The sequence below is a fragment of the Besnoitia besnoiti genome, chromosome XI (genome assembly GCF_002563875.1).
Source record: "Besnoitia besnoiti strain Bb-Ger1 chromosome XI, whole genome shotgun sequence".
In the NCBI taxonomy this organism is placed as follows: Eukaryota; Apicomplexa; class Conoidasida; order Eucoccidiorida; family Sarcocystidae; genus Besnoitia; species Besnoitia besnoiti.
This window is the reverse complement of record NC_042366.1, coordinates 637291-665132: the sequence shown is the minus strand read 5'-3', so window position 1 is coordinate 665132 and position 27842 is coordinate 637291. Positions and strand designations below refer to the sequence as shown.

The following is a 27842-nucleotide window of genomic DNA, read 5'->3' as shown; positions in this document are numbered from 1 at the left end:
CAACTCGTTCTCCGTCGACTGGCGTTCTGTTATCCCGCCCCCTAAGCCCTACTACGTCTCTCCTCGTAACGTCTACGTTTGGGCTGCACGCGCTTTCTAGGGCGGCGACGAGACTTTTTGGGCTCTTGGAGAACCGTGGAATCAGAGTCCCGCGGGCGCAGGGCGCTACGTTTCACTTTCGGTTTGCTGGCGACCCGAGCGTCGACAGCGCCGCGCTCTTGAGCTCCTGAACTACAGCCTCTCACTCGTTTCCTCTATCTTCTTGTTGGGAGGAAAGAAACGAAGACAAGTGCATAATAACAAGCACAGCAGAAACTACAAAAGTCCGTCTGAACCCGACACGTTCATCGCGCGTTCGTGCAATGGCGGAACAGACGTGCGCAAGAGCGAGAGGAAGTAGTGAACAAGGCGGAGGTGTCACAACGAGAAGACGGCGCGGAGTAGACTCAAGGCGACACGCGTTTCCCCGTGCGTGTCTTCTTCAATGTGCAGCAAACACCCCCGCCTCTGCCCACCCTTTCTCCGCTCCCGTCTCTTTTCGCTCGCTTTCTTCTCCCTGCTGTCCGCCCCCCTCTCCCCCTCCCCCGACGTGTGGCGGCGCAGTCGCGGCGGCCCTCTGCAGCAAGCGATGGGAACACCAGGCCGGCAGGAAGAGGGATCAGTGTACCTTCCTGTGTCTACTTTCTCTTCGCGTCGCCTCCTCTCGCGTGCCTGTTTCCTCGTCTGCTTCCTCCCTCATTCTTTCGACTCCTCGACTCACTCAACGCATGTGAGCACGCGCTTCGCGGGGTCGCTCACGGAACGGCGGTGCCCACTCCCAGCTGCGTGTCTCTCTATACAGGAAAAACGAGAGATGCAGGGAGCAGGAAGGCATGCATACACACGAGTCGTCGCCACACATACAGAAAATCGAAACAGCGGCACGAAACCGCGGCTTCGCAGCGCTCGTCTCTCAGGTTTCCATGTCGTCCCACACATCCACACTGGAGGGTCATCGGCAGGCAGCCCCAGCGACGCGCTGCCACCCCCGCCCGGGCCGCCCCTTCCTCGCCTTCGGACTCGAACTCCGCGCCTGGTCGGAAACGATTACCCTCTAAAAAGTGCCTCGGCCGGGTAAATCCAACTTTCAACTCGCGGCGGCGGTGAAGTGCGTATCTGCTCTCTTGGGGGTCGTGCAAACTCTCAGCATCCACAGCTTCAGTCGTACTTCAGAGGACCGTCTTCGAGAAGGCCACCTTCATGCTGCGACCGTGAAGCTCGTGATTGTGCAGGTACATCACTGCCGCAACGGCCTGTAAAAAAAATAAAAACAAAACAATTCTGCAAAAAAAAACTGGGTGAACCTTCTCGCATAGCGTCTACGTTCGCCCCCGAGGCTTCCTTTCTGCTCTGGCGGCGCACACAAGCCCTCTTGGGACAGCTGTTTGAACCTCTTGAGGCGCGTCGCGTACCTCTGCTTCGGTGCCCATCTCCATCATGGCCATCTGGGTCTTGGCGGACTCGTTTTTCGGGGCCTTAAAGGTGAATTTGCTGACTTGTCCGTGCTCCTTGAAGAGCTTCTGGACCTCCTCGTCGGTTGCACTCTCGTCGAGGTTCGCGACAAAAATCGTTTTGGTCGGGCGGCAGGATCCCTTCACGTACTTCTCAACGTCGTCGCCCTGAACAAACAAACGCACGCGCGAGGCGGCACACGGTTCCCGGCTTGAGAAAAACCACTGCTTTCGTTGACTACACTCTGAAAAACATCTGTCAAACACTCCCATGGCGCTCTCAGCAGGGGCGACTAATGCGCACGAAGCACGTCTGAAGATGAGCTGCAGTTCGTGGAGACAGCTGGACTTTGCGGGCAAACAAAAAGCGGCTGCTCGGCGCCGCTTTGATGGGCGAACAGACCAACCCTTGAGACCTGCTCTACTCTCAGGATGCGACGAGTGTGTCTTAATGATCCAGCAATTCTGACTCGTATGGTTGTCGCTTAACAGACAACAGTTATTCTAGAGGGGACATGCACGCGCATGTGCGTGCACGTCGCATCCGAGCCACTTACGCCGTAGCGCTGGTCCTTGATCGAGAAGGCGACAGTGCGTTTCTCCTCCTCGGCGTTCGCCTCCGTCTTGTTGGAGTTGGGCGGGGGGAGCTTGACCTCCATGTTCTTGCTGAAGCCAACTTGGAGAGACTGCCCCAAGACGTTTGCTCCCTGAGAAATACACACGCGTGCAAACCGCATGTCCACTAAACAGAGAAAACAAAGTTAACAACAGCCACAGCGAGCAGTCTCGAGGCGCCGGGGGGACTGAAACGGCGTGAACAAGGCAGCCGACAAAACGCGCAGGCCCCACGACAGACGCATTCCAGCAAACCGCAGAAAGTTCGGCGAATCCTCCCTTCCCCCCCCTTGTGAGGACATAGGTCTCTGGGCGAGTGAGACAGGCACACCGTCCCGTTCCTTCGGATTCCAAGCAAAGAGAATGTAGTTACGAACCTGGATGTAGTTGAGAGCGATGGTTGCGTAGAGAGGGTCAGAATACTGGATGAGAGCAGTGTCGCTCTTCTCGCGGAGAATCTTCACGCGAAGCACCGAGCCATACAAGCTGAAGAGGTTGAACAACTGCGAAAAACATACACCACCAGCAGCCCAATCATCACAACAGACCTCCACATCTGGCAACGACGGCAACACAACGCCTTTTTGACAGGCGCATCGTCCCTGCGTCACCTCTCCGTGCCGCGAAAGGCACAAACGCACACCGACGCCTGCATCGCTGCGCCCAGCTCCTCCCAGCCAACTACTCCCGCCGCGGCCTGCTCTCCGCCTCCCAGACGCGGTCAACTCACCATGTGCACGGTGATGTTGGCAGGCAAGTTGTAGACAATAATGACGGGCGTCTGGGTCGGGTTGGTGGATTCGATGTTGAGTTCTCTCAACTCCCTAGGCAGCTTGTCGAGCAGGTGCAACAAGTTGCTGCCGTGGTGATGATGGTACGGATGAGGAATTCCCAAAGGCCCAGCGCCGCCGCCGAGACGCACGCCGTGCACAGGCGCGCCCGGGTGGTGATGGTGACCCATGGCGTGCGCGGGCGGGGGCGGCTGGATGCCTGCGACCGCGGCCGCGTTCATCGGCGGCGGGTGGTGTTGGGCTCCAGCGGCTCCGCCGTAGGGCCCGTGGTGCGGGCCCGCCGGGGGGGCGTGGTGGGGCGGCGCCCCAGCCCCGGGGCGTGTGGCCCCACGCTGCGGCCGTTGTTGTTCACGCCCGAGGCGGGCACGCCGGCCGCGGCCGCGGCGGCGCCGTGGGGCGCCTGACCAGGCGGCGCCATGTCCGCGCCCGGCGCGCCTGCAGAGCCCGACGGGCCTCCACTCTGCACCGTGTAGTCCCAGCTCTTTTGCGTGTTGTTCTTCACAACCAACTCGTTCAGACGAGACGGCTGAATCTGCAGCGTGTTGCACCCGTCGTAGATGTTGCGGCTGTGCAAGTTCATCAACGCGTGGCGCGCCTGCTCAGGGTTCTGAAACTGAATCAGCGCCTGGTACATAGTCGGGGACTTGCTGAACGTGACAATCTGAACGCACACACAAGCGTGCACAGGCGACAAGAACACCTCCACACCCCTGCCTGCGAGGAGGAGAGAGACACGTCGGCTCCAGCTACCCGAAAAAAGCGGCAGCCGCTCCCTGGCGCGGTGGAAGGCTCACCACCTCACCGCATGCGCGCCCAGCATCGCTAACCAGACACGCGTCGGGCCGCCATTAGGCGCTCGGCGGTGAAGCAGCCGACCCACGAGTCTGAAAGACTGTGGACCGGGAATCAACCGCCCCACGCGCATGCGGAGAGCACGGCGACACGGTGCGGCCGAGGGCATTCTCCCCCACAAAGACGACGGCCGCGGGGGCGGACGGTGTGGCTCACCTTCTCGATCTCTCCATATTTGGAAAAGAGATAGTGGATCAAGTCAATGTCTACGGGGTACAGCAGGTTCGTCACGGACGCAAGGACCACACGGAAAGACTCCGGGGGAGCGGCGGTCGATTTCTCTTCCATCTTTCCGAAGGGTCGCGTAGCACGAAAAGCACACCTGTTTGACTGACAAGGGGAGACGAGAAGCGAGACGCGCGTCTGAGAGGCAGACCTAAGGCTCAAAGCCGAAAAGAAAACCTGAACAAACACGCAAAAGAGCGGCAGACAAGTGACGCGGTAAGGCGACCCACTCAATCAACCGCCCCTGCTGCGATCGCGACAGTCTCCTTTGATCGCTTGGCATCCCGGTAACCACTCCGAACTCCGGAACCTGCGACGCTTGTGGAGACGACCACCAGCGCAGACAGAAGTCTCCACTCGTCTAAACGGTTCATCGGAACGACCGCAGCGTTTGCAGTTTGAGTAAGCGCCCACCGCCGACGCCAGACACACGACAAAACAAGCTGACTTCACGACAACGACGTCTGCTATGCGGCGTCGCGGAGCGGGCCTTCCACAGGGCCAACGCCATCTTGAGCCATGCACGCACCGCTGCGCCACTGTGCAGCACGACTACATCGACAGACGGCATGACGATAAAACGACCCTGCCGAGACCCCCCCCCCCTCACCCTGAGGCGCGGTCGGCTCCATCCGCGCCACGAGCACACACAAACTGACGGGTCAGTTCAGTCAACGCACACGCACCGACTGCTTGAGATGCTCCGCGTCGAAGCGCAGAGCTGCGCGAGCGAGCCACAAACGGCGCAGCACGGCCTTCTGGCGCGGGAGACGGGGCTGCAAACGTGCGTGCGGCGGATGGCACTGGGTGCCAGGAGAGCCGCGCGCGTCAGACGACAACGCGACTGATAGCAGAGCGGTGTGTCAGGAGGGACAAACACAGAAGCGGCGAGCGCTGTTCCACTCCGCACAGCGTAAAAGGACAAGGGGCTGGAGACAACGGCGCGCGCAGCGACGGAGGCTAATGAGTAAGGCGCGGATCCCAACTCGGCTCGAGAGGCGACGACTCACGGGGCAGTGAGAAAAACCCGGGACGAACCTTGTGGCTGGAGGCAAAGAGGCCGAAAGGTCGGAAACCTGGCTGGCTCACGAAGAAGATTGGACAGGGGGGAGCGGAGAGATGGCTGTCACCTGTCGGGAGTTCCTCCGGCCGAGTCGTTGCTTCCGAGGCGCCGAGAGCAGCGCCGCGGCGAAAAAACGGGAAGAAGGAAAGACGCGATCCGAGCAGAGACAGCTAGAGATACCGTTGAGAAACGTCCGGCGGACACAGAGACAACACAGGACGAACAGGGCCGTTTACTGCCACAACGAAAATCACGAGGCACACAACTCCCAGTCATGCGCTCTGTGCCTAAAGAATCCAGACGCCACCTTGACGCGGAATCCACGCAAAAGGGCAGCGAGGACGCAGGACAGAAACGAAGAAGAAAGGCAGAGGACACAGCCGGAAAAGAGAAGCAAAGGCCAGAAGGTTGCTCCGGGCGCGCCTACGAGAGAAGAGGGGGATGACAGCGCCACAGGAAAGCGCCGATCCAACTCTCTGCTGAGGCCGGGGGGGAGCAGCAACCGAGGGGCGGCGCAACAGAAAGGACAACAGGCTCTAGAGGAGGAAGCACACGAGGCGGAAAGAAGAGAGAGAAGAAGAAGAAGAGAGAAGAGACGGAGAAGAGAAAAAGAAAAGGGATCGCTAAGTCGTCATTCGGCAAAAAAGGGAAGAAAAAAACCTAGTGGGGAAGCAAGGGAAGCCACCATAGTATATGCTGCCGGTCCTACAGGTCCTCTTCTATGCTCTCTCCTGGGCTGCAGCGCCGCGCCACCCCAACCGACACACTCTCCTCGACACACGGCCACGCCTCTCTTCAAAAACCCGAAGACGAACCTTCCTCCTCCTTCCTCCTCCTCTTGCTCCGCCTTCTCCCCTTCCCCCTCCTCCTCCTCTCGCGGCCCTCTCTCGGCTGCTGGCTTCTCGTTCACCCACCTCTCATCATCATCATCTTGCCCTCCACCACGCCTGGCTCGTCGCACCACACCCTTCCAGCCCGCGCGTGCGCACACGACCCTCTCTGTCCTCGCCCTCTCTCTTTATAAACGCCGGTCCCACCGAGGCTGCGCCGCCGCAGAGACCCGACGGAGGAACTTCGCAGAACGAAGCGCCGAAGGCAGTCCGGACCCCTCTTGGCGTCTCTGCTCGACAAGGCGTCCGTGTCACCTCGTGCGAAATCGCGACACGGAGAGAAGGGCAGGGGGGGAGGGGGGGGACGGGAGTGAGGGGGGACGAGGGGGGGGGGACGGGAAGTGGCGGGCAGGAGCTAGCACGACGGCAGCTGCGTGGCGCGGTGGTCCACGGTTGTTCTTGCTTTTTCGCAGAGAATGACCCTGCGAGTGAAGCAGCTGATCAAAAACTGACCGAGGCGTGCAGCTGTCGCGCCGTCCCAGAGCCTGGCACCGGCGACCCCCCGGCCCTCCCCCCACTACAACGGCGTTGACGACGAAGCATGCCGGCGTCGGCGAGCCTCGGAATCCGTACGTCGCTGGTGAGTCCGGGGGAGCCGCTCGCTCTGGGAGTACTCACTTTGCTCGAGACAGCTCGCCACAACCAGGATTTTCCACAGAAAAGGACCATCGTCCCGAAACTCCCGTGTGCGTACACGTTGTCCGCACAGAGGTCGTCAGGAGCCGTCGGCGCGGTCGAGTTGGAAAGGGCGCCCCGTAGTCACACGGCCAAGTCTGGTGTGCAGGCAGGGAAAAACGAAGCGAAACAGACTTGAGGTGCTGGTAGGAAGACCTCAGGAACCGGGGCGACCACCACATCGACCTTTCTGCAGCTATTCGCGGCGTCGGCAGTCGCCTGGTTTCCGGTTCACACGGCTCTATTTTTAACCGTGACACTCCATCTGGACCGGCCGCTGCCGGCCCGCCCGTGCTCACGAATGGCGGAATGGCTGCACTCAGTTCAGGAGGGCCTGTACTGGGAAGTGTTCACGAGAGATGTGAAATGCATGTGTCTGTCTGCTGTGGCAGCCGGGCCTGTAAGGAGTCGGGTCAGCACCGGAGACGGCAGGCGGCCGAAGCAAGTGTGTGTTCGTTGTCGCGGGAGAGGGCACTGAATCAGTTTTCTGGTCTCTCACGTGAGCCGAGGCGCCCGCCCGCCGTCGGAAGAGAGTCACGAGAAGGCGAATGAAGAGGACCCCTAAGGTGCCTTCTCTGGGCAGTACGAATAACGCACAGAAAACTTTGAAGGCGTGGACGACCCGCACTTGACGCGACCGCCACGCCCGCCGTAGAGCTGCTCCCCGGTATAGAGACAGACAGATATGGATGCAGATAGATAGATATAGGTAGGCAGACAAATCCATCCGAGTCCAGATCTAGCTCTCTTGTGTGTGTGATCCAATGGGGTCGCACTAGACACTTCCTCACTTGCTTGTTTCTAGGAGGAGAACGGACAGAGGGGGGATTAGATAGGCCAGTGCAACGAGCGTCATGCGGCAATTAGGGCGGCGCAGACGAAGCGGCCATATACGGATTTGTGCTTAGGCGAGTCGCGTTATTTTTCCCCGGTGACTAGTGACGCAGAATTCGGAGCGTTACCCTCTCACGCAGAGAGCCATTTCAGGATCCACAGGGGGAACAGTAATGCAGGGCGTCCTCTTATCGCACGGACTGGCCCCAGGAGACTTCTTGGCGTGAGACTCGCGTGCTTGTGCCCGTTGTAGAATTGCAGCTTTGGAACGCGGTATCCATGCCCCGTACGGCTTCGAGAGAGGGGGCTGGGGCACTCACTTCGGCTGCTGCGAAGACGCAAGCATCGGGTCAGGTAACGCATGGTTTTCAGGGCAGTTGCTGCGTGCACCCTCGCGAGTATCGTTGGAATCCTGTGTGATTGCGGGGGAATTTTGAACTAGCTCATCGCCCTCATCTGCCCTTGGCCGTCCTGCGGTTAGCGGCGAGGTGAGACGCCCCTATATACGTTCTAGGATGCAAGCCGAGCGTTGCTGTGATCATCCACGCGTGCACTGTTTCCCACCTGCAGGTCGATACATCATGGTTTTCCATTTGATTCTTTTTGCGCTGGCGCAACGCAGACCTCCTCAACGCAAGGTTCGCTTAATGCTTCCATCCTAGACTTATGCGGACAAACGTGGCGCTACTCGTAATATGTTCCTTTGCTTTGCATTGTTTGGCGTCGCACTGTATCCGGCTACAACCTCACAGGCTCCGCTAAGCCGACCGGGGCTCCACTGGCAGCCTCAGTTACGTCCTCAAGTGCGCCCAGCTGCTTCCGCTCTCTGGCGATGTGGACTCTATCGACAGGGGCTTTAGGAAGGCAAGAGAAAATAAATCGTTTCCAGGTTGACCGCTTTGCATCACCCGGGAGTCACACATGATCCGAGCAGAATCTGGCGTTTCGCCCGGACAGGTACGTCACAACACAAGGCGCAAGAAGTGACTCACGGTGAAGCGGCATCAGCGCTTTCCGCAGGCTTTGTGTCGAGTTCCACGCATGCGGGTAATTGCTGGAATTTGTCTCTTACAGCGGGCACCGCCCGAATGGGTTGCCATCAGAGTCAGGTGTTAGGCTGCTCGACTACGGAAAGCTTCTCAAGCCGTGCGCGGAGTACTCTCGTGGCTCTGGCCCTGTAGCTTTTGACGCACACACCCTCTGTGCACATACCGGGAATAACTGGAGAAAAACAGGGTTCAAACAAGTTCCCGAGGTCGGTGGGTGGTTTTTTCCGAACTTTCAGAGACCAGAGGCGTCACTGGAAGGCACTGCAAACTGCAACCGCAGACACACTCCGGCTTTTTGACGCGCCAACACTCTAATACGTGTATTAGCGCTACGGGGTGGCTGAAGTGTGCTGGCCGCCGGGTGCCGAGAGCGTGACGCTGCAGAGCAACCAACGCAGTCGTCCCTGCGGTTGTGAGTTTTTTGTTACGGATATGTCAGTGATTTCTTCATTTCTCTGTTTGTTGTTTTTTTTACCTGTCTTGCACAACGGCCCGCAGACATCAGGGGAAAGACCTTCACGTTTCTCGCCTTTTCTCTCGTCACAGAATACCGACGCACGCAGTGACTTTCGCGTTGTCAGCTGCTGTCGAATCGATCCTCTTCGACTATGCGTAAGTCTTCTTCGTATTCCAGAGGCAATCCTCCGGTCTGCTTCGGCAAAAGTCCGTCGCCTGCCCTCCCTTACCGTCCCTCATCTTCTTGGCTTGTTTCTACTCGAATACATTTTTCAAAACACTCCTTTTTTCGTCTCCGTCGTGTCGGCAGTCCTGCGAAGACCCCCCAACTTCCGTTGCTGTGCATCCTGTGTCTGTACTCCACGACCCTGTGCGACACAGCTCCTCGGGGAAGTGGTTCTTTTTTTCACGTCAGTGAACAAAGTAGCCGTTCTGTGTCCGCACATTTCCCGTCGACTTCCAGCTCCTGTGTCTGCGACCTGTCGTACGCGTCAAGGATCCTGCCAGCTTCCTTGCACTCGACCTTTCTGTCGCATCCACCGCTCGCACTCACTATGCGCCCGTGGGTTTGTAGTGCCTCTCCTGTAAAGCCTAATTTTGGGTATATTCATTCATCAGCAGCGCGTTCCGCCCTCCGTTCCTGTCACCCCCCCTCTTCGTTTCTTGCCCCTCGGTCTCTTCTTTTTGCCAGGCCCGGCGCTCAAAAGCCTCTAGGAGGAATCCCTTTCTCACCTCGAGGTTCCCACCCGCTTTCTTCGTGTCTGCGGCCCTTAACGCACTCTGTTCACCCTTCTCAGTTGAGAGGAACTCCCGGGACGCGCGCAGAACTTCTGCATTCTTCGTTTTCCTCCTCATTCGTTGCAACGGCGTCGGCTCGCTTCTCTTCTGCATCACCTCAGCTCCCTGACACCATGTCGACGGTTCCTGCGCCTCCCACTGTCGTGAAGACAGACCCGACGGCGATTCCACTCGTGGGCTGCCAGCCTGCTTCCAAGGTGAGACGCTTCTCCTGACACACGTGCAGCCGCCGTCGTGGCCTTCGGACTCGTCTCCTGCGACGAGGCGTACAGATGAACAAACACAGACGCGCATTTTCGCATTTCCACTTCTATACGAGCGCCGGCGACGAGGCTGGACCGACTGCCGCGAGTCCGCGTCTAAGCCAAGATACACAGGCACGAATACAATCCAGAGGCTGTCCTTCATCTTCACCACACCTCTCCTGTGCGTGTCTCTAAGTTGCGTGGGAACGTGAGCTGCGCGTCCTGAAGATCCCTGTCGGTCTCAGGCTGTGTGTCGGGTGGTGTCTGCAGGTTCAGATGGAAGCGTTGGACATCAGCGAGGCAGAGAAGTTCAGCGGCGACTTGGCTGTCTTCACCGTCCTCGCCCCGGGAAGCTTCCACGACGACTCAGGCTTGCCTCCGGCGGCCAAAGGGCCCGTCGAGCTCCCTGAGATCGCGCAGAAGCTTGACGACGCCGTTGGACAAGGCATGCTCAAGGAAGCTGTGGAAGCCGCGGACTTTAAAGCCAAGATGGGGTAGGCACATTCCTGATGTGAGCGCTGGACGCAAACACGCATGTCTGTTTCGTGGATTCAGATATGTGTGTTGAGAGCAATCATGGGCGCATCTCCCACGGTCATTTGACACTCGCGGTTCTGTCCACGCGCTCATTTGTATCTCTCAGTCAAAACACCTCTATTCTGTCTTCTTCTATATTTCAATACTTGAGGTGTACCTGCGACTGTTTGCAAGGCAGGGCGGACCGAGGAGCTCCGCAGCTCTTCGGCAGAGCCACTTTCGCGACTGCGTCTCGTGAACCGCAGACGCCCGCGAGTCCCTCTTGCGTCGGAGTCGGTGCCTGTGCCGTCGCCGGGCGGCGGCAGCGAAACGTTGGCGCCTGTCTGCGTCTTTTGTATCCATATATATGTACATACGTATGAAGGTTTGTGTCTTTCATCTGCTGCCATTTGCTTCTCGTGTGAACCCGTCCTGGACATTTTTCAGCGGGCACGTGTGCGTGCGGCTGCCCTCCAAGTCCTCACCGGCGGTGAAGAGCCTCGCGGCGCTCGGCTTCGGTTCCATGGCTGACCTGAGTCCCGCGTCGGTCACGAAGGCGGGCTCTGCGTTGGCGGGCCTGCTCCTCCGCGGGGCGGGAGAGAAGGCAAAGAAGGTCGCGCTCGTTCTGCCGGCGTGCAAGGGCGTCTGCCCTTCGCCAGAAGGCCAGAAAAAGTGCAAGGAGATGAAGGAGCGAGTCCTCGCAAGCTTCCTGGAGACTCTCCTTGTCGACCTGCAGCCCGACACCAGGTGAGAAGAAGGGCAGAGAGGAAGAAACCGCAAGCGCCACGCAGACGAGCAGATGGTCTGGAAGGCACAAGAGGTCTGACAAGGAGAAAGCAGAGGGGAAGATTTTGGCGAACACCTTCGTGGATCCCCGAGGACAGACACGGATTGACTACGCGCTGCCGCGCTGCATCCATGTGTCTGCATGTAGAGGGATGCCCATATTGCTTGGAGACGTCTTTCTTGCACGCGCAGAAGATGGAATGCGTTCTGCAGACGATTGCCTGCATATTCTCTCCTCCGCTGCATGCGTTGCTCTTCCCCGAACAGATTCAAGGGCGACCGCGAAGAAGGGAAGAACTGCGCGCAGTTGGAGCAGCTGACCATCTACTCCGACGACACGGAATCCGCAAAGCGTGCAATTACCGTAAGGTGTTCGCTCACCATTCTGCATTGTGCCGCTGTTTATCTTCTTATTCCCTTTCTTGTTGTCTTGTCGCTGCGGCTCCCCTCGATCTCCTTCGCCTCAATCTCTTCTGTCGTGGGGCGTCCGCGCGAGCCGGGGCGCGCCTGACGAAGTTTCGGCGAACCGCGCGAAAGCTCTTTTGGTTTCCTTGCTGGTTTCCTTCAACAGAGTTACACAGTACTGATGATTTTCGCACCCATGGTATCTAGTAAGTTGGTATGGAAGCGTATCCCCCTCTGCGCCGTCTCCCCCCCAAGCCTGCTTCACTGCGCCTTTCCTGCGCCCGCCCTGTCCGTTCCTGTTTCCTCTCGGCGTGTCTTGAGACCGCAAGCCCGCCTCATCCACTTCCCCATGCCCTCCCCCTCCTCTGTCGAACTGGCTCTGCCTGCAGCGGGCGAAAATCACCGCGCCTGGAGTCTACTTCGCGCAGGAGCTTGTCAACGCGCCCGCGAACTACTGCAACCCCGTCACGCTCGCTCAGGCTGCCGTCGATATGGCGAAGGAGGTAAGCGAGGCAGCGACAGCGAGAAAACGTGTCACAGCGCGGCGCCGCAGCCGAGACAGATGGGGACGCGTGCGCGCAGCCTCGCGCCCGCGTGCGGATCAGCCCTCTTGCGCTCGAAAGGGAGTCGGAATCCAGACAGAGCAGCTTTTTGGCTTCAATGAAAGGCGCGTTCAGCTCGTACTGGCGTACAGAGGAGGTGCGAGCGAGGAGGCTTGCGCGCGAGTCCTTTGACGGGCGGGGGCGCAGAGGCGGGCTTTGCCAGCGTAGTTCGCCGTTGGCTGTGCCTCGGGGCAGCTCTCTGTCTCTCTCGCCTCCAATGGACATGACGCATGTCTGCGACTCAGCGACGGCCGGGCGAGGCTGGGGTCTCTGTCGTATCGACTGTGTGTCTCGCGCAGACCGGACTCGAGGTGGAGGTCCTACAGCGCGACGAAATCGAGAAGCTGAAGATGGGGTGCTTCCTGGCTGTCGGCAAGGGCTCGCTGTTTCCGCATCAGTTCATCCACATCACGTATAAGTCCTCGGACCCCAAGAAGAGGCGCCTTGCCCTCGTGGGGAAGGGCATCTGCTTCGACGCCGGCGGCTACAACCTGAAGACCGGCGGCGCGCAGATCGAGCTGATGAAGTTCGACATGGGTGGCGCAGGTGAGAAGACAGAAAGCGAAAACAGGGTCGCCGGTCAAGGCGCGGGAGTTGCCCGTCGTTCGCATTTCAGGTCACAGAGACGTAGGTGCCTCTGTCTGATTCACCTGGCGCGGAGACCAGAATCAAATCCTGAACGCAGGTGCGCGAGCATCGGGGGGAGGCACTGGGGTCGGGGTGAGCGCAGAGAGGCTGCGCAACTCGATGAGCCCACGCGCGCGTCGACGTGGAAGGCGTGACGAGGACCGCGAGCAGTAGCTGGAACGACGCTGCGGATAGAGAGGAGAAGAGCTCAGATCGGCGGTAGCGAGATGGAGGACGCCGCCGCTTCGCCGGTTTGTCACCCCACGCCTTCGGAGTGCGACGCGCGCGTCTGTGTCGTCGTTTTGCCGTGTGCGTCTGCAGCCGCCGTGCTGGGCGCGGCCCGCGCGCTCGCGCTGTTGAAGCCGGCGAACGTGGAGGTTCACTTTCTGGTGGCCGCATGCGAGAACATGATCTCAGACAAGTCGTATCGCCCTGGCGACGTTATCACAGCCAGCAACGGAAAAACCGTTGAAGTCGGCAACACCGACGCCGAGGGGCGCCTCACGCTTGCGGACGCGCTCATTTACGCCGAGAAACACGTCAAGGCGGACACCATCGTGGACGTCGCGACCCTCACGGGAGCCGCCATCGTCGCGCTCGGCTACAAATACGCCGGGCTCTGGAGCAACAAGGACTGCATGGCCAACGCCATTCTCAAGAGGTGTGTATATACATGTATGCGTGTGCATATATATGCACAGAAAGTATTGCGTCTATATATTAGATATATAGATACATATAGATAGAGATAGATACATGTAGGTGCCTTCTGTAGAACCGGGCACGACACGCGCATGTGTGGGGGTTCGCGGCTGGCGGGTTGAGCGGCGCGTTCGCTCCTGCAAGCAGAAGACTTTCTCGCGTTTCCGTGCGTTTCTGTGGTTGCAGTGCTGAGAACAGCGGGGAGTATATGTGGCGTATGCCGCTGGCGCGCGACTACGCAGAGGCCCTGGAGAGCAAATGCGCAGATATGAACAACGTGGGAGGCAAAGGCAAAGGAGGCGCGATCATCGCCGCCGTCTTCCTGAGCAAGTTCATCGAAAAGGTGAGACGCGAGCTTGCGTTTTAGGAGTGCAGAAGAGGCCTCAGCAGGCCGCGCCGGGGAATGCCGCAGCAGTTCATCTACAGCGACCTTGGGCTTTTTCTCGCGTAGTCGCTGTATCGGCAAGAAGCCAATGAAGGAATCTGTTCGCAGGCTGTCGCGCGTGCGTGTCTCGCATGGCGTAGTGTTGGATCTTGTATTTTCCCCTTTTGGGCCTCTTTTCTGTTGCTTTTAGGCCTCGTGGGCGCACATCGACATCGCCGGAACCGCGTGGGATGTGAAGGGCAACAAGGCGACGGGCTACGGGGTACGTACACTTGTTGAGTACGTCATGAGCGTTAGCGAGAGCCAGAACTAGGGCAACTGAAGCCGCTCCTTGTTTTCTCTCTTGTGCCCGAGGCGTGGCGAGCCTCGTTGACAGCCGTTGAGTTGCGTGTATCATGGACAAACGCCTTGTAAGGGCGCTCGCGCCGCATGCAATAGAGGCCGTGCATGCAACGCCGCAACGGACTCTTACTCTGCGAGCATGCCCTGTTCATACGGCGCGTGAAACGTTGATGCTGCTCTCGAGATCGTGGGGCACCTTTGAACCCGGCAACGCCAGGCCGCTGGAGCGCAAGGGTGCATCGCGGGTAGATCCCAACACGCAAAAGTCGCACGGAGAGGCAAAGGTCGACTCCACAGGACAGCGCCGCTCAGTAGTTCACGTTCGCTGCAGAGGGAGATGCATGTGACGGTCTGCTTGTTGCTTTAGTTAAGCCACATTCGCATCCGCATCCCCTAGGTTGAATATTTGCCGCAACATAGACAGGCCGTGATGATGCGCCAGTAGATTCCGCAGCGCCCAGCGCCATCCGATGAGGGGCTCGCTTTCATTTTTTCCGCGCTACGAACTTCACAACAAAGCGTGTCCGTGCGACTTGGGCGAGAGAGAGGGCATGTGTCGCGAGTGGCTTCGAAGACGTTCCTCTAGTGCGAAATTGCGGAAATTTTTCGCGCGCAGATGCATGCATCGCTGTACACGAACACGCCTCGGGGCTGTCTAATCACTGCGAAAGTCGCGTGCCGGGTCGCGAGAGAAATACGGTCGCCAAATGGCGGTGGAACGTACAGCGAGACTCACATCCCCAAGAAGGAATGACGAGGGTCTACTGCGCTCTAAAAAACAGCGAACTGTTCAAATTCCCTCAATAAACGATTCGTTCCATGCGTCATCTGAAGACCTACTAGAGCGACGATAGAACATCGATGGAAGATGACGACAGGCAGCGTAGCTTCACTGTTGCCTTCGAGTCGCTACATACTGTCTCGGGAGTTGAAAACTCTGAGACGGAGGCCTGAGGCACGTCAGGTTCGTTCTTCAACGTTAGCATGGCATTATAAGATAGGATTTCGGCCGTATTTTGTCGTTTTGTAGGAATGAAGTGGTGATCAATAGGGACGATAGGGGGGACTCGTATGTAACTGTCAGAGGTGGAAATCTTGGATTTGTTAATGACGAACTACTGCGAAAGCTTTAGCCAAAAATGAATTCATTAAGCGCCCTGGGCATTGCTACCCAGTGCCACTTGCACCAGCTTCAGACTTAGACATGTGTCTCTCTTCTCGCGTTCCGTCCGCGTACCAGATTTCAAAAATCGCTAGATGACTGCTTCTGCGCCGGGACCTTGAGCTGTGTCAATGAGTACAGCGGGAGGAGCAAAGAAAGTTTCTGAAAAGATAAATCTTTATGTGTGGGCTGATGCTAGCAGGACCCAGGTGTCTCAACGAAGGCACCTCTCCACGGAGTGCGCTGCGTCCCATAAAAGAACTGTTAACCGACCAGGACAACAGACGGACAGAACAGCGTGAAAGAGGCACGGCCGTGAACAGAGCGGTGTCTCGCTACTCCGAGAGAAGCAAAATTCAGAGGCGAGGTGCCGTTCTCTATCGAGCCGCGCAACAACCGAGATCAGACGACGCACGAAATACGCAGTGGGCACGACGAACGGAAGACCGCACGGAAACGCACGAGAACTGAGGAAACGACACAAGGAGCAGACAGCACTGCGCGAATCGCAGCTTCACTCCGACCCGCTGGGCTCCTGGCGGGTCAGTCGCTTCAGAGCAGCCTCGGCGAGCAGGGCCCGTCGCGCCGCGCGGCCGTCTGGGCGCGGAGACGAGGCCGTAGCACGCGCGCCGTCGCATCCGCGTCCGGCCTCCAACGACGACGAAGAAACAGAACTCTGAGAGGCCGTGGGCAACGGCGCAGACTCCAAAGGCGCTGCCACGTTGCCATGGGCCGCTTGCGCCGCGGCCGCCGGAGGCAGCGACGACGTTCTGCGCCGCGACCGCGACTTGGAGCCTTCGTCCGCGACAGCCATGGCCTCCGCCGCAGAGGCCGCGGCGGGGCTTCTCACGAGCGCTGGCGCGGCGTCGCCCCTTTGCGAGAGTCTCTCCTCCACGCCCCAAAGAACACCTGCCGGCGACAGCGACGGCGTCGAAATGGGGGGGTACACGGAGGACGACGACGGCTGCTCCCGGTCTGCAGGCGCCACGGCAACGACGTGCGAAGATAACGACGAGGATGCAAGCGCCACGTTTTCACTTTCTCGTGGGTCGGCGTTGCCGCTTCCTTCCCCTGCGTGTCGTCTACGCCGTAAGCCTGCATCGCCTCCGGCGCCCCCGTCGCCCACTCGCCGCTCACCCTCCCGGCGTGCCGCTGCACCGGCGCTCGCCGCGCCTGTCTCCTGGGCTCCACGACCGCGGTCCTCGCGGGCGGCGGGCGTCTCGGCTGCCCCAGACCGAGGCTGCCTGGTGGCGGCTGCAGGCCGCCTGGCGTCGGCGTTGCCGGGCGGCGCAACTGTAGGCGGCGGCTGAACCGTGGCGCCCGCAAGAAGGCGCAGCAGCGCGCCGAGGGAGAAAAGTGCCGCGACCGCCAGCCGCAGAGAGCGCGCGGCGGCCAGAATGAGCGACACAAACGGGAACATCAGCAGTGAAAGGACCAGACGAAACACAGAGAGAAAGAGACGAAGGAACTGGAGAGGCGTCTGCGCCCCTCCAGCAGTCAACGCGGGGTCGACGGCGAGCATCTGCTGACCGCGGAAGTGGAACAGCAGGAGCAGGACCAGGTACAGCAGGATCTGAAGGCCAGACGCCGGACAGAAAACGAAACCAGTATACGAACGAAAACACCGAAAAACGCGACACCAACGCGGCAGCGCACAGGAAAAAGCGCACTTTTCAAGGCGTCTCGAACCTGCATGCGCAAAACAAAATGCCGATTTTAGAGTCCACCTTGCCGTGAGTGTCGTAGCAAACCCCCCTCCCCCTCCTCCCCTGCCCCCCCGCCGCTGCTTCACCTGCGGGGGAACCCTGTCACGATCGCGAAAAGCTCGCTGTCTCTGTCGAGGCCGTAACGCCTGCCACGCTTGGTGCTGTTCTGAAGGGACGCCTGAAGACGACTCACCGCGAGGTTGTTCCAGCTGACTGAGAAAAGCAATTGGTGGAAGAACGGCCGCGACGGGTACGCGACGGAGACCTCAGGGGGTACGTACAGCAGCAACAGGCGCCCGTCGTCGAGGAGGACCACCAACAGGACACCGCCAGGAGCCTGATCCGAAACAGGAACGGGAACACGTGAAAACAAACAAAATTGAACGAGCGGTCGACAACAGTGAGGGACGCAGGCACGAGAGAACCAGAGGATCGCCCAAAGAAGTCCGCTCTGAGTTCCAGATTCCTGTCTTCTGCTGTAGATGGCCACGAGTGGCTTTGTGCGTGGCAACTCCGCAGGCCTTTTCTTTCGGTTCGCCTGCGCCTCGTGAGCGCTTTGTTCCGTCGCACACTTCCGTCCCCCCACTCCAGCTGGCTGTGTCGTCTTCACTTTTTTGCCTCGTGTGAAGTTCTGCGTTTCGCTGCGGACTTACGCTCAAGTCCGGCCGAACGACGTTCGGGTCGAGGGCGGCAACGAAGCGGTGCAGCGGAAAAAAGGAAATGCCGACGATGTGTCGCGCATCGACACTCTCTCTCCCGCCTGTGCACGCGCACACATAGCATGCGAAAATACCCATGTGCACCGCTGGACTCCCGCGTGTGAGCAGGCAGATGCTGTCAGCAACCCGGCCTCCGCGCTTCATGCGCGGAGACCTCTAAAAGCAGAGCGCAAAACGAGGCGCGTAGACTACCTGCTTGTGCGAGTGCGGCGGCAACGTCGACTTCGCGAACGACTGCGGCTGGCGTTTTGGAATTCCGTGCAGAAAACGGAAGGTGAGATTGTCGCCCGCGCCCCTCTTGGAGCTCGCCGCCCTCCGAAGCGCCAAGCTCTCGCAGTCCCTGCTCGCCCCACGGACCGGAGCCCGAGGGCCCAGCGCCTGCCTCCTCTCCGACCGCGGTCGTGGAGCCCTGAATCTGGACAAAGAGCCCTAATGCGCCACTGACACCAGCGATGCAGCTGCCATCCTCACTGCAGGAGACGTCAAGCCAAAACAGAGACTCACGTATTGATGAAGCCAAACATCGACGGGGAGGTGAGGCGAGCACGCGTGTGAGCGTCAACGAACGTATCCAAAAAAACAAATGAACGCATATCTCCAGTGCTGGTATGGAATCAACACCCTCTTCTCGCTACTGCCTGCTCGCCCCACCTATCCACAAGCCTCATACACGGACATATATATAACTATATATATACTTGTGTATTTCCCGATGCATACTACGGAGCTGAGAGCCCTCTCGTGCTCCAGCTGCGGCGATATGGTTTCGGAGTACGCTGCCATCGGAGTACCCCTTTCACGCGTTCTGGGGAACACACCGAACCACGCTGCGCGACGATTTTCGCCAGCCACTTTCAGTTCGCTATGCCTGCGTAGGCCCACCTCCTCCTTTCCCAACGAGTTTTTTCCACTTGACCGACAGTTTTTGTGCGAGTCGTCTGAAACACGCTTCAATAGTTCCGCATTCAGTGTCGTTTTCGCCCCTAAATGGTATTTCAAAAAGGCCCCGGAGTACGCATACTTGATTGCGAGGAGGCGGAAGGACGGCGCGTAGGCCCAGAAGTCCCTGAAAATCTCCGAAGCCGCAAAATCCTTCAGCTCGTCCTCGAGCGCCGCTGGGCTCTCCGCACCAGACCGTCTCCTCCTGTCCGCAGGCGACGAGTCCCGAGAGCCGCCAACAAAAGTTCCTATCCGCCAGGGGCCGTCGAGGCTTCGGAGGTCTCGATTGATGCGATCCTCCTCCGCCGCCAGCGCTGCGAGGGCGCGACAAACAAGACACGAAGCCCATGAGGCGCGGCGCAGTTGCACGCGAAGCACTCAATCCCGCATGAATGACGGTTCCAGCATCCATCCGTGCACAATCAGACGCATAGATCCATATATATATATATATATATATATATATATATATATATATATGTTTCGTTGATAGGTCTGAGCAAGCACGCCAGCAGCAACGGTAAGGATTGCCTGTCATAGCTCGGACACGCAGGCACAGGTATGTCTGCGCACGCGAGGTCGAGCTCTGAACCCAAATCATCCAGACAGCCACCTCAGCATATATATACGTATACATGAAAATGTACATGTGTAGCGAACGTGTGTTAGATCCGCTTACAGGCACGAACGCGGTCCGAAGACGCCTGTGTACAGTTTTTGGCTGCGTTTTGCGTCTCTCACCTGCTTCCTCCAAAAGCCGTCGTCTTTCTTCTTCTTTGCGGGCGGCCGGCGAGGCGAAGAACGGCGGGAAACGCCGGAAAGTGCGGAGTGCCTGGAGCTTGAGGAGGTAGCCGAAGGCGAAGCTCCGTCGATCGGCCGTCGCAGTCCACAGCGGCCTCCTGACGAACTCGTAGACGCCATGCGACGCGGACGACGCAGAAGACCCGCCGCCGTCTGCGCCAGCTCTGCCGCCTGACGAACAAAAAAGAACCCAGACACGCACGCGCAGACGGACGAGAGTGCATCGAACACTGCGTGCAAGCACGCCAAATTTTTAAGTTTCTTCCGTGTTTGTCTCCACTCAGCCATATTGTGTCGTAATACAAGCAGTACACCAGTGAAGGTCAAACGCCAGCCAGACGAGCTGAGGCGCGCCCGCGGCAGCTCCGCCCGGGCGCAGCGAGCAGCCTGCGCGTGAGAACTGTAGAAAAGAAAGCCAAAGGTCAGGAACGAAGCGACACACGAGGCCGTCACAGTGCCCCGGACGCACTGCATCCTTTGTCGTCGCATTTGTGGGCGTCGCTGGCTGCCGCGTCAGGTGGGGATTCGTTTTCGGCTGGTGCTGTCTGCCCTCGCCTCGCAGGCGCCCTCGTTGGCGGGTCTAACCTCCGTCGTCTCCCAGATCGCCGTCGCCGCCGGGGTGGAAGACGCGGACGACGTGGTCAGTCCCGGCCTTCCGCCCCACAGTCCAGCCGACGCATGTCTCTTCCTCGCCCGCCTCTTGGGCGGCGATCTGCTGGCCTCCGGCAGCGCCTGTGCGCCTCAGGCCTGTCCCGAGCGGTCGCTCGGGACAGGCCTGAGGCGCGCCTTGCGGGAGGAGGTTCGCGCGCGACGGACACGAGGGGCTTGAGGCAGGGACGAGGACGCTCGAGTGTTGGAAGACGCGGTACCGCACCGCCCGGTCTGTTGAGTGCGCCACCATCGCCAGCACCCTCGGCAGAGCTGAAAAAACACGCGATAAAGTCACCTAAAAGGTTCGATTCACGCAGCAAACAGCCGTTTCCATGGGCTCTCACCGCTCGCCTCGCAGCCCAGATCTGCGCTCCAAACAACGCCGGCACGCGACCGTCGCACCGCTTTCCGGGGCGAAGCCGCGATCTCTCAACCCGTGTCTCTGTTGATGCGTGAGGAACTCTGCAGCGGGCACGGCGCGCCCGCCGACGCTGCCCCCCCCACCCTCACCGCCGCCTCCAATCTCGTGTCTCCTGTTCTTTGTCTCACGCGCACGTCCTGCGCAAGTCTTGCCCGGCTCGAGCTGAGAGGTCGACGCAGAAATCTGCCTATGAATTTTTATCCACAGGCGTGAACGCTAGATAGTCAAGTTGATCATGCAGAGGGTAAACGACAGACAGAATGATGCCGACGCACACCCTTCGGCAGTCACGTCCCGAGGGTCACTGCCTCCCCTCGAGGTCGCACCTGGTGTGTCTCGCGACGCTGCGCGCCCCTCGCTGTCGCTTGCGTTCAGATGCTGCAGCAGAACGACCTCGCCCAGATTTTCCTTCTGCCGCACGCGAGGCCCGACGAACTCCTCGAGATGCTGCGCAGCTGTCTCCGGCGCGACAGCGGCGGAGTTGGAAGAAGCCAACTCCGGGGTGGCTGCCGCGGGCGCCGCAGGCCCCTGAGAGGACGAAGAAGGCGGCGAGAGGCTTGCGAGGAGGGTCGCGAGAGATGCAGAGTGACGGAAGAGGTACTTGTCTCCAGCGCGTGTGAAGGCGAGACCCGCTGGGCTCAGAGATCCCGTTTCCACCGCTGCAGAGCCCCGGAACGCGAACGTCGCAAATTCAAAGTCGTTCAGAGCAGCGGACTTGTCCAGCTCCGATGAAAAAGGAAACAGACACGACGCACGCCCCACAGAGGCGGAGACGACAAAGGGGCTGTCATGCGCGGTGGCTTTCCCGCGCGGGTCTGGAGAGACTCCCTGGCTGCTGTGCCGGAGGAAAGGAGCGTCTTCAACCACGACTTCTTCAACGCTCGGCGCGGTTGTCTCGCCTTCTTTTCCTTCGTTTTCCTCATCTTCGTCTCGCATTTCGGGGCCGATAAGAAGGCTCAACGCCGTGGCGCGGTCAGGTGTATGCACACCCAGCACATCTTCGCCTCGCGCAGACGCTGGCAGGCCTTCAGATCCTTTTCCGCTGCTCGCTGTAAGCTCGAAACGGCCCTTCTCCTTACCTCCGCCCTCATCCTTCTCCGTGTCGTCTACCGCCCTGCTCTGCGGTCGTTCCTCCCCGAGCGCGACTGTTTTTTGTGCCGTGCGGGCCTCCAGCCCGTCCTCCACTGCGCCCGCAACGACGTCTCGGCTCGCTTCTCTCCTGCTTGCCTGCATTTCTGAGCGGACAAGCGAGCGATATAGTTGACGTCTCCGTCGTGTGAGCACGCGGGTCGCGGTGCGGTCGAGCCGCGGAAAAAAGGTCACTTTCCAGTGCACGTCCAGCCCGTCCGGCTGTCCGTACACGACAGCCGCAGACACCGTCTCTTGATCCACGGCGAGCCACGCCCTTTCGCCTTCGAAAACGTACGAGCGCACGAGCTGGAAGCCTCGCAGCGACGCCGCGATCGTTGAAGGAGACACGAAAGTCGGGGTTGCAGCGGAGAAACTGTCGTCTGCCGCCGCCGCAGGCGCTGGCGTCTGACCTGACGGAGAGAGCAGCGAGAGGAGCAGAGCGACCGGATCTGCCGAGGAGTCTGCCGCGCGAGCCGAGGCTTCTGCGTCCCCTCCTGTCCCGCTTGCCACGCTTCCGCTGGAAGCGTCCTGCAGCGTGTCCGCATTCTGTTCGTTCGCTTCCCTGTCTCCTTCCGCCAAGCGCGTCTCAGCAGAGAGAGGCTGCTTCGAGTCTCCGTGGCGTCCACTCGGTCCCCCGCGGATGTCTTCATCCGCGGCGACCGCATCGGGGCCGCGCCCTTCGCTGCGCATGCCGCGCTCTTCCTCGCTGTCCTCTTCTTCCTCCCCGCCGCGGTCCGCCTCCGTCTCCTCTGCAGCGAATTTGTCGAGCAGCCACGCCACCGGGTTGCACCTGCGCAAGCCGCTGGACACGAGGCAAACAAGTTCCTCCCACGCGTTCGCGTGGTCGCCCCCATCCGTCAGAGGTCCGTGTGAGGCGTCAACGAGGCTTCTCCGCCTCGCGCTCGCTCTCGCCTCGTCGCCGCCTCTGCCTTGTCTTCTGCGCGTCACGCGATTCGCCAGGTCTGTCTCCTCGTCGCCGCCCGGCTCGCCCTTCTCTCCGGCCTCGTCCGCGGGCGCGCTCCCGAGCCCTTCTCCGAATGGAGACGGAGCCTCCGGCGCCTCGCGGAAGACGCGCCAGGGCGGAGGGTCGTCCTCGGCGGCCTGCCGCGCGCTGAGTACTTCGCTGATCTGCGAGAGACGCCGCGACACTCGCAAAGGCGCCAGCGGCTGTGGAGCAGACTGGTCCTGTCGCCCGGCTAGCGGCCTTCGCTTTCCGCCCCGGGAGGGCGAGACCCGCGCGCGGGCCGCCGCCGCCGCGGCAGAGGCGGCAGCGCGCGCGCCCGTCTCCGCCGTCACCACCAGAACGTGCTCTGGTGAGAGCTCCAGCGCCGCCGAACTCGACGGCCGCGACGTGCGCGGCGACGTTCGAGGCGGTCGCGCGGAGGCGCCGGAGCCCTGGCTCCGCGACGAGGGGGCCTGTAGGGGCGAAGACGCCGCCTCGGCGTCCTCGGCCTCCTCTGCGAGCGCCTGCGAAGGCGCCATGAGTGCGCAGACCGCCTGCCAGAGGAGAAGCGTCTGCTGCCGCCACAGCGTGCGCACCGTGTCCAGCGCCATGGAAAAGCCGAGCCGCACCACCGCCCAGGGAGTCAGCGCCGCCCTCCTTCCCTCGCGGGCCTGTCTCCTCTCCGCGGCCTCGTCGGCGCCTCCCCTCACGTCCGCTGCCTCCGCATCTTCCGCTGCCTCCGCCGCCCTCGCCGCATCGGGCAGTGCGCCGTAGTGGCTGTGCAGGGCGTCGTAGAGCGGCAAGACGTTGACCCAGGGGTGCTTGGAAAAGGAGGGGCTATGGAGAGAGCGGTACAACGCCCGCTGGTCCTGTAGACATGCCTCCAGCAGCTTCCACAGCGACGTCGCGCACCGAGTGCCCTCCAGGACAGACAACACCAGCGACCCAACGTAAGCGGCAACGAGCTCGGCCGTGATCTGCGAGAGCGTGAGCGGGACGCGCACAACCGCAAGCAGCGACAAGGCCTTGGTCGGCGACAGCAACACCTCCACCGCGTCCTCCAGCTCTTGTCGGCTGCGCGCGAGACTCGCCACAGACCGCGGCGACGAAAATAAGTGCGCGGACAACCGCGCACGCAACGCCGCAGACGCGGGCGAGGAGGCCGCAGCTTGCGCCGACGGCGAGCCCGCCCCCGAAGAAGCGGCAGGAGACGCACTCGACGGCGCCGATGAAGCCGATTCCAGTGAGGCAGCTTCCGCCCGCATGACGTCCCCTCCGATCGGGTCCTCTGCCTTTTCTTCTGCCGCGCTTTCTGCGGCGGCCGCCAGGTCTTCTGCTGCGTGAGACTTGGAGTGCTGCGTCAGTCTCTCGACAGCCGCTGCAGCCACCTCGAAGCGAAGAGGCACCGCCCTGGGGGACAGCAGCCGCGCCGCCGTAGCGGCTTTTCCCCCTCGGCGCAGCCGCGCGTCGTCTTCGCCCTCCACGCCTCCCCCATCCGCCCCTGCGGCGAGCGCCGCCGAGAGGGCGATGCGCTCAAAACCTTCCAGCGCACGCAGGGCTTCTGCCTCGGTGGTCGTTGCTTCCGAAAACAGCCCAGCAGGGGGCAAGTCAGACAGGGGCGCAGCGGCGGGCGGCGAACGACGAGGCGGCGCAGAGAAGGAGGAGGGAGGGGAACGGGACCCTGCGGGACCCTGGCGCTCCGCGTCCGCGCGAAAGGCCCCCGATCCCCTCGATGCTGAAGCATGGAAGCGAACCGACGTCCGCGACGGCATCTCCACGTGAATCAAACTGGGCGAGGCCGCCGCCTCCTCCGCGCCGGATGGCGCCGGCGCTTCGGAGACAGGCCGGGCGTCCCGGCTGCGGCCCTGCGTGGGCGCGTCGCCCTCCTCGGCCTCCTCAGGAGACGCTGCCGACGCCGCGTGAGTTCGATCGTGTGCAGAGAACGACGCGACGAGTGCGGAGAGAAGGACAGGTCCGACGAGCGCGGGAAGGTGGCGGTAGGGATACATGCGGACGAGCTGTCCGTACAGGCCGCGGCGCAGCGCAGGACTCAACAGCGACGCCTGGAGCAAGTCCGACAGCGAGCGGCGATACACGACGAGGCGCGTGCGGTACCGCAGAGGAAGCTGCTCGCCAGGAGAGGGCGAAAACGCCGAGCGAGGCGAAGGATAGACGGGGTCCTTGGCGTAGAGCACAAAGACGTACAGGTAGTTGGAAGTCCGGTCAACAAGGGTCTGCACAGACACGTCGTTTCCCGCCAACGTCGCGTCGCCCTCTTCTCCAGCGCCGCCGCCGCCGGAAGGGGACGGAGAGCCCGAAGGTGCATCTCCACCGAGCGCGGCAGCCTCGCCTTGACTCCCCGCGCGACAGGCATTTTCAGCCGTCGATGACGCCCCTCCGTTCACCGCACACCGACCCTGACCGCCGCCCGTCGCGTGTCCGTACCCCACAAGAGACGCGCCTTGCTCCGCGCCCTGCGGCGCGCGGAACAAGAACGAGGCAGGCGCCAGTGAAAGGCGATGGCTGAGGAGATGCGGAGGCGAAACGATAGGCATCTCCGATAAATGATAAAACGCCAAACTCTGCAAAACGTGATCCACAGAGACCGAAGACCGCAATGCCCTGGAAGGTATTAACAGCCGCCGCGCCAGCGACGCCGTAAACAGCGACGCGGCGTCAAAGCAGACTCGAGCAGACGGCGTGGAAGACGGCGAGACGCCGGAAGAGATCGCGTCTTCCTTCTCGCTGCTCTGTACTCCCGAATGGCGAGAAACGCGTCCCTCCTCTGTGCACGGTGGCGGAAAGGCCGACGGATTCGCTACGTACAGATAACGGGCTACTTCACTGAGGAGAACCTCTTCTTCCTCTCTCTGCTGTGCTTCTTCCTCCCCTTCTTCGTCCGGCGCGGCTGCTTGAGCGCCTGCGGCGTCGCCTACCGCGCCGTCGGCGATGGCCTCCGGCCCCTCCGTGCGCGTCCCGCCGTGTCGGGCGCGTTGGGCTCCAGAGCCCGCGGAGACAGTCCCCAGCGTCTCCGCGAGCCGGGACGGCGCCGCCAGAGGCCCTCGCCGTCTGCTTGTCTGCGGCTGGAGGAGACTGGCTAGCGTGACGTGGCTAAGCGAGAAATCCAGCAGGCGCGCTGCGTTGAGCTCAGCTGAGAGCCGCGCCTCCAGCGAAGAAGAAGGCGGACCGACGCTGTTGTCGCCAGACTCCTCGCTTAGCCCTGCTCCACTTTGCCCGTCCCCGTCCGCCAAAAAGGCTTCAGGCTCCATCTCCCGCTGCGCACCTCTTCTTCGCGCGTCGTCGACTTTAGACCTCCGCGTGGCGTGGCTCTCTCGCTCGCGCGTGCGCAGGTCTGCTTGGTGCGCTCTCAGGTCTTTGAGGCGTCTGTTGACCGCGCTGACGAGGGGAAGGTCCTCCGCTTTTTGAAAAAACCAGTAGAGAGGTCCGGCCGAAGCTCGCGCGGCCTGCTGCCCACCCGCGCGTCTCTCACTCACCTCACCCGCGGGCCCCTGACTCGCGCCGCCGCGCGTCCTGCTCGACTTCTCCGTCGCGGCGCCCTCGGACGACGCCGGCGCAGGGACACTTCCTGCCGGGATCTCAACCTCTTGAGCCGCAGCGACCGTTTCTCCCTCTGCCGAAGACTCGCTGCTTTCGGGGTCTGCGGATGCTTGACGCGCCGCCGCCGCCGCGGCGCGCGCATCTTCTGCGCCGTCGCGCGGAGGCGTCGCACCCTCCCTCCCGTCCGCGTCGCCCCCGCGCGGCGGAGGCGAGGGAGACGGCAGCGCCTGCGGAGAGGTCAAAGCCTGCTCGCCCTCACCCAAGTCAAGCCCGACGTCTTCTTCCAACGCTAGCGCGCCTCCTGGCTCTTCTGCTAAGCCGCGGCGGACGCCGGTGGCGCGCGGAAGCGACAGGGGATTGGAGACGAAGAGGACGGCCGGAAGGACCTTCAGCGGCAGCCATGAGGCGGAGTTCCTCCTGGTCATCGAGGGCGCAGAAAAGAAGACATCTTCCTCTTCCAGCATCAGGTAGAGGCAGACGAGGGAGAGACAGAAAAGCAGATTGAGCAAACACACCGCACTCGTCGCCACCGACCAGCGCGCGGGCGAGCCCGTCACCGGCGATCCCCAGCCCCCCTGGCCGCGGGCCGCGGGCGGCAGCATCTTGAGCGGCCTCCACCGGCGCGGCCTTCGCACCGAGACGCCAACTGGGCTACAGAAGAGAGACAGACAGGAGGCGAAGAAGCCGCGGGGGCAGACGGAGGCTACGGAGGCCGGGGAGCCAGAAACGCCGCCACCGGCACGCGCGAAAGAAAAGGAGGGCGGCAGACGTAACACGGCGGAGACGCAGAAGGGCGGAAAGGTCGGCAGACGATGCCGAGGAACGGGAGGCTGAGGCCTGCGCAGAACGCAGCGCCGGTGCGACGAATAGCCCAGCGAAGAGAGACAGTGAACTGAGCAGGAAGACAGAACGAAAGAGGAGGTCGATGCAGAGGGCGAGGAGAAGGTGAAGAGAAGCGAGGCAAGCGAGAAGACGACTGAGACTGCACGCCACGGCGAGGGAGACGCGCTGGTCCTGTGCCGTCGCACAGGACCAGCGCGGAATAAGTTGCAGGTTCTTCGCGGCGATGCGCAAGAATAAGACAGGTCAAGAGGAGACAAACGAAAAAACCCACGCGCACGCGAGCAGATCGGCGGATACGCTGCGAGAGCTGCAAAGAGAAGCGAGAAGAGAGCGAGGACGCAGGACGACGCGAGAAGCAGGATGCGGAGCGAATACAAGGCGGGCAGGGAAGGCGGGTCAGAGGCGCGAGAGCAGACGACGAACGAAGCCACGCGGCCTCGTGGAGAGGAAAAACGCCCTAGCAAGCGAGGAGAGACAAGCAAACGACAACTGGAGAGGAAAAAGGACAAGCGGCGCGTGACTTGTGCGATGAACGAAAGGAAGCATTGAGACAGCGAGAGTCAGGGAGGAGACGGAGGAGACGGCAAGAGAGAGAAAGACTAGAAAGGAGTCGTCGCCAC

The 27842-nt window shown here is 61.1% G+C and overlaps 5 protein-coding genes across 5 annotated transcripts; 2 read left to right on the top strand and 3 right to left on the bottom strand.

The window, feature by feature from the left end:
• Positions 1-1208: 1208 nt before the first annotated feature.
• BESB_019760 (RNA recognition motif-containing protein) lies at positions 1209-3066 on the bottom strand (the record flags this gene model as incomplete). Its single annotated transcript, XM_029360685.1, has 5 exons — positions 1209-1292; positions 1452-1658; positions 2048-2197; positions 2483-2608; positions 2836-3066. 5 exons carry the CDS (start codon positions 3064-3066, stop codon positions 1209-1211), a joined length of 798 nt encoding a protein of 265 aa, XP_029216044.1.
• A 47-nt stretch (positions 3067-3113) lies between these two features.
• BESB_019750 (RNA recognition motif-containing protein) lies at positions 3114-4036 on the bottom strand (the record flags this gene model as incomplete). Its single annotated transcript, XM_029360684.1, has 2 exons — positions 3114-3557; positions 3905-4036. The coding sequence occupies 2 exons, from the start codon at positions 4034-4036 to the stop codon at positions 3114-3116; spliced, it is 576 nt and encodes a 191-aa protein (XP_029216043.1).
• A 1056-nt stretch (positions 4037-5092) lies between these two features.
• BESB_019740 (uncharacterized protein) lies at positions 5093-6458 on the top strand (the record flags this gene model as incomplete). Its single annotated transcript, XM_029360683.1, has 2 exons — positions 5093-6236; positions 6340-6458. 2 exons carry the CDS (start codon positions 5093-5095, stop codon positions 6456-6458), a joined length of 1263 nt encoding a protein of 420 aa, XP_029216042.1.
• Positions 6459-9851: 3393 nt separating this feature from the next.
• On the top strand, positions 9852-14319 carry BESB_019730 (leucyl aminopeptidase LAP; the record flags this gene model as incomplete). The annotated part of the gene is made up of 9 exons (XM_029360682.1): positions 9852-9935; positions 10254-10477; positions 10947-11246; positions 11553-11649; positions 12080-12193; positions 12592-12838; positions 13241-13580; positions 13808-13964; positions 14197-14319. 9 exons carry the CDS (start codon positions 9852-9854, stop codon positions 14317-14319), a joined length of 1686 nt encoding a protein of 561 aa, XP_029216041.1.
• A 1705-nt stretch (positions 14320-16024) lies between these two features.
• BESB_019720 (uncharacterized protein) lies at positions 16025-26981 on the bottom strand (the record flags this gene model as incomplete). Its single annotated transcript, XM_029360681.1, has 8 exons — positions 16025-17083; positions 17410-17553; positions 17870-17976; positions 18128-18405; positions 18957-19188; positions 19616-19846; positions 20261-20596; positions 21074-26981. The coding sequence occupies 8 exons, from the start codon at positions 26979-26981 to the stop codon at positions 16025-16027; spliced, it is 8295 nt and encodes a 2764-aa protein (XP_029216040.1).
• Between the last annotated feature and the right edge of the window lie 861 nt (positions 26982-27842).